This window comes from Helobdella robusta (assembly GCF_000326865.2).
Source record: "Helobdella robusta unplaced genomic scaffold HELROscaffold_8, whole genome shotgun sequence".
Classification (NCBI taxonomy): domain Eukaryota; kingdom Metazoa; phylum Annelida; class Clitellata; order Rhynchobdellida; family Glossiphoniidae; genus Helobdella; species Helobdella robusta.
Genome location: NW_008705459.1, coordinates 2069369 through 2073736, shown reverse-complemented (window position 1 = coordinate 2073736; position 4368 = coordinate 2069369). Strand labels below are relative to the sequence as shown.

The 4368-nt window shown below is 33.7% G+C and overlaps 1 protein-coding gene across 1 annotated transcript in view; it reads right to left on the bottom strand.

Moving 5' to 3' along the window:
* HELRODRAFT_165515 (hypothetical protein) overlaps positions 1 to 727 on the bottom strand; it is a gene marked incomplete at both ends in the record, with an annotated part of 3252 nt that extends 2525 nt beyond the window's left edge. Inside the window, one exon of the mRNA XM_009032080.1 lies at positions 350 to 727. Coding sequence (XP_009030328.1) covers positions 350 to 727 — 378 coding nt within the window. The remainder of the gene's footprint in view (positions 1 to 349) is intronic.
* Between the last annotated feature and the right edge of the window lie 3641 nt (positions 728 to 4368).

Sequence of the window (4368 nt, the reverse complement as noted above, 5' to 3'; positions counted from 1 at the left end):
CATCTGACTGTTTCGCCATTTGTTTGTCAATACGCCCGTTTGCGTTTAAGCGTTTAGCCAAAGTGCACATTGCTTGAACATGGCCATACGAATTTTCATGTTCAGAAATTTTCGCGGCAATATTTTTCCAATCTGAACACCCATTTGTTGAAAATTGACTAGCTTTATTTGGAAACAGTTTGCATACATAACAATAAACACTTCCACTAGTTTCACTGAACACTAACCATTCACGTCTTTCTTTTTGGCCATTCGCCTTGGTCAAGTAAAAGTTATATTCAGACAAATGACAAAAATATTGTCTACCACGATCTGTCATCAACATGCTAGCGCGTGAAAAGTCGCCAACATTTTTTGGTTTGAAATCCAAAACATAATTACGCATGGTTTCTGTCAAATTCGCTGGCCACATAGCAATATCTGTCAAAATTTCACTACAGTTGTTATCGACAGTTTCATTACTCGCGACCTCTATAGAACCTTCAGCCGGCGGTTCAGATTCTGGCAATTCTGTTGGATAGGACTCAGAATCCATACTGGCTGTTGCCGAGACGACTGCACTTTGATTACCAGCTGTTATTTCTGTTTGAGTAGTTTCTGATGATGGGGTTACCGGTCGTTTCGCTAAAAATGTCAACAAGGCGCCTTCGTTTTTCGCATCTTCTGCTTTTCTTTTCTTATGAATATCACGTTTTTTTGCACCTGAGGGATATTGTCTCATAGACATTGTTTTAAATTTTTAATTTTAATGAAACGATTGTGTTGCAATCAGCAGCAGAAAGGAAAAATGATCATTCATCCACAGTGAAATTATTAAAATAGTGTAATAAACTGGCAATTAACAATTAGTTATTGCAAAAAATTAAAATTTGAATTGAAATTTTTAATTGAGATCTGTGACGTAAGATGCGCCAATAGTGTTCGAATTTTACCACAATTCAAAAGTTTGTTTACATTTTTAATTTAGGGTTGAGCGAAAATTCGCGCGCGCATTTTTGGCAACGCTACGCATAAATTGTTGTTTGTATAATTTTTTTCATACGTTGTTCAAAAATATTTAGAAATAATTATGAAATATATTATCTGAAAATGTAAAATTAATTTTTCTCAAACTTATTAAATTTTTTGTGCGAAATATTTTGAAGCCTCCAAAAAACTCATTTTTCAAGTTTTGGGGGCCCCTAAAATCTGGGGACCCTAGGCGCGCGCCTAGTGCGCCTATGCCTAAATTCGCCACTAATCCCAGCCCTTTCAAAGCATCACCGTAAAATACTCAAAAATGATGTGATACGGAACTGAAAAAGAACGAAATTAATTCGCACGCAAAAACTATTAAAAAATTTACGTCTTCATGAGAAATTTTTAAAGGCGCAACACACCTGCAAACAAACAGCTCAACCTTTTTGAAGACGTTCCAATGAATATTAATTAGAGTTCAGCAACTCACATCATGATCTTGAAGGTTTCGCTATAATTAGGTGTTCGGGTGATTGTATTTTAAATTATGGAACATAACGGATAATACCATTGATGAATATCTTCTTTTTGAAATCAATGAATATTTATTTACAATGAATTAAACAAAAAACCTAATTTTCATCTCACTTTATATTTTTATAACCTGTTTGCTAATTCTTTCATGAAAATAACTATCTTCAAAACAGTAAACTGATCCATTTTATAAAATCTGTCGAGACGTTTCCTTAAAAGTTGAGTCTCCGAGCGATCAACGCAAGTATGAGTGTGACAAATTCATCCGAGGTTGAGGATCTTAAGAGAATGAATCTCTCAAACACTAAACACCTAAAAATGTTATCAATCAATAAGTGCTCTAATTTTTATAATTCTAAAAAAGTCATTCTACTAAAATTATGTTGACCAGTCTTGTGTAGGCTGTGCTGTTGTTTAAGTGTAGTGGATACAATTATCGCAAATTTGACTCTTAAGCAACTAAAATTGGCATTAATAATATTTGAAAATTTGAATGAGTAGAAATTGAAATATAAAAAAATTAAATTGGAACTTCTCAACATAAATTCGACGAATGTAAAATTAATTAAAAAGGATAAAAACGAAATAAAGGATAATCCGGACTGCACGCCATGGCAGGAAATGTGCCATTAAAAGTGCATTCCACTCTAAAGTTCTTCAATCTCATTTTTTAAAATCATATTATTCGCTCGTTCGTTCGTTCATTCGCTAGTTTCATTTATTTATTTGTTCATTATTTCGTCCATCCATCAATTTATTTATTGATTCATTAAATTATTTATATTCTTGATTAATGATGTTTGATCCATCTCGTTATAAGAAATGTGCCTCAACCTTCTGCCGTTGTAGTTTCACGGTTTATAATTTGTTAGTGGATAAATGAATATTGAAGATTTGTGACTTCTTTTAGAAAGTTTGAAATGTTTATAAAATTATTATTGATGAAAATTGATGAAGTTGATCAAATGTGAACGATCACCTAAAGTCAAAATGCTGGAGAAATTTCCATCTAAACAACGGTCATCAAGATCGTAAGAAGGCAGATTTACAAAAATTTACAGGTTTTTTAAAAAATTTCTTTCGTATGAATTAAAGTGTCTTTCATGTATTCATCAATATTGATTTTAATAAAAATAATTACGAAATTTTTCATCTATTTTTCAACCATTCATTTATTCATTCATCAATCAATAAATTATTCTTCAATCCCTTTCACTTAATCATTCGTTCTCCCGCCACCACTCAACCTTCACTCACTCAAATTAGTGGCGCAGACTCTTGGCAGACAACGAAGATCATCCAATAACTTAAAACCTCGACAGAAAGAAAAAAATTTAGTCACGTGACATTGTGACGTCATTATCGATCAATTAGCTTAGAAGTGGAAGGTAGGTAGGGTGGTGAAGACCACGTGATGCTGATCTTTTTTTTTGTTGGATCATTACCAAGATTTCAAAGCTGCCGGCTATTAATCCACTTATCCATCATCATTATCGCCATCAACTACTTCCCACGACCCTCCAATCTTACTTGAATCTTCTTTTCTTCATTTTTTTTTGTCTCGAGTTTTTAATTCTTAAAAATCTTTTTTAGTTTCGTGGCACATTGCCGAAGTTTTATGGAACGTTCAAAAGTTGTGTGATTATTTACGAAGAAATCATCGAAAAAATATAATAATTATAATAGAGAGATGCAATTGCAAAGTCGTGAAATTAAAAAAAAAAAATTTTGATATTTTGCTTGTACCCGCATACTTCGGACCGTAACGCTGATTGTAAAATGGCAATGATTGAAATTTTTGAATTTTAGGAGTATGCACTTTTTTGGCACTCCATGAAGAAAATTAGTATTAAAAGCAAGCCGATGTTTCGAGCAATTTTTTGTCACCACAATTCATCCTTCCATTGAAGTCAAAGTTGAATGAGAATGTGCTAGGTTTTAAATTTGAAGTTTGCAACAAAATTTGTCGACACAGCCACATAATTCATCACCACTACCAGTTCTGTACAATCCATCTTCATCATTTCCATTTCATGACCTGGTTCACAACTTTACTTTTATTTGTCTGTTCTGTCATTTCACCCATCCATCCATCCGTCCGTCCGTCCATCCATCCATCCATCCATCCATCCATCCATCCATCCATCCATCCATCCGTCCATCCATCCATCTATACCAAAAAACATCTATTCATTCATACTTCCAATTCATTCGTTCATTCATAAATGTTTTCAATAATTTCTGTTTATTCATTTTTTTTTCAATTCATCCGTGAGAATAAATTAATGCCAAATTCAATCAAATAACGAAATATCTGTCAAAGTGACGTCAAAAGTGAAATTATTGAATAGCGATGTGCTGACGAGATGAATAGCGATGTGCTGACGAGATGAATACGGATGTACTGATAAAATTTGTTAGGACGTGCCGAAGAAATTTGTAGTGATGTGCTGATGAGATGGGTAGTGATGTGCTGATCGGATGAGTAGTGATGTGCTGATGAGATAAGTAGTGATGTGATGAAAAAATGAATAAGGATGTGCTGATAAAATTTATAGGGATATGCTAATGAGATGCGAATGAATTGAGATAGAGGTCTCAAAGGGTCAGTCAGGCTGGCAATCCATGACGTCTTCTGTCCCAAATTCAATTTTAGGGCTAAATTTTGGCTGTTGTGTGTTTTTTTTGCTGAAATTGGTTTCTGCGAAGATGTTGTAGTCCTTCGTGCGTTCGGAACTCATTGCTGTTCAGTTTGTTGGGAAAATCTCTGCTCCAATGATGTTTTTATTTGATTGATGGCGTCGTGGTTAATAATGTTATTAATAGCTTCATTGAAAAACAACAAAAAACTCTCCACAATAAAATGTTTTCTAAATA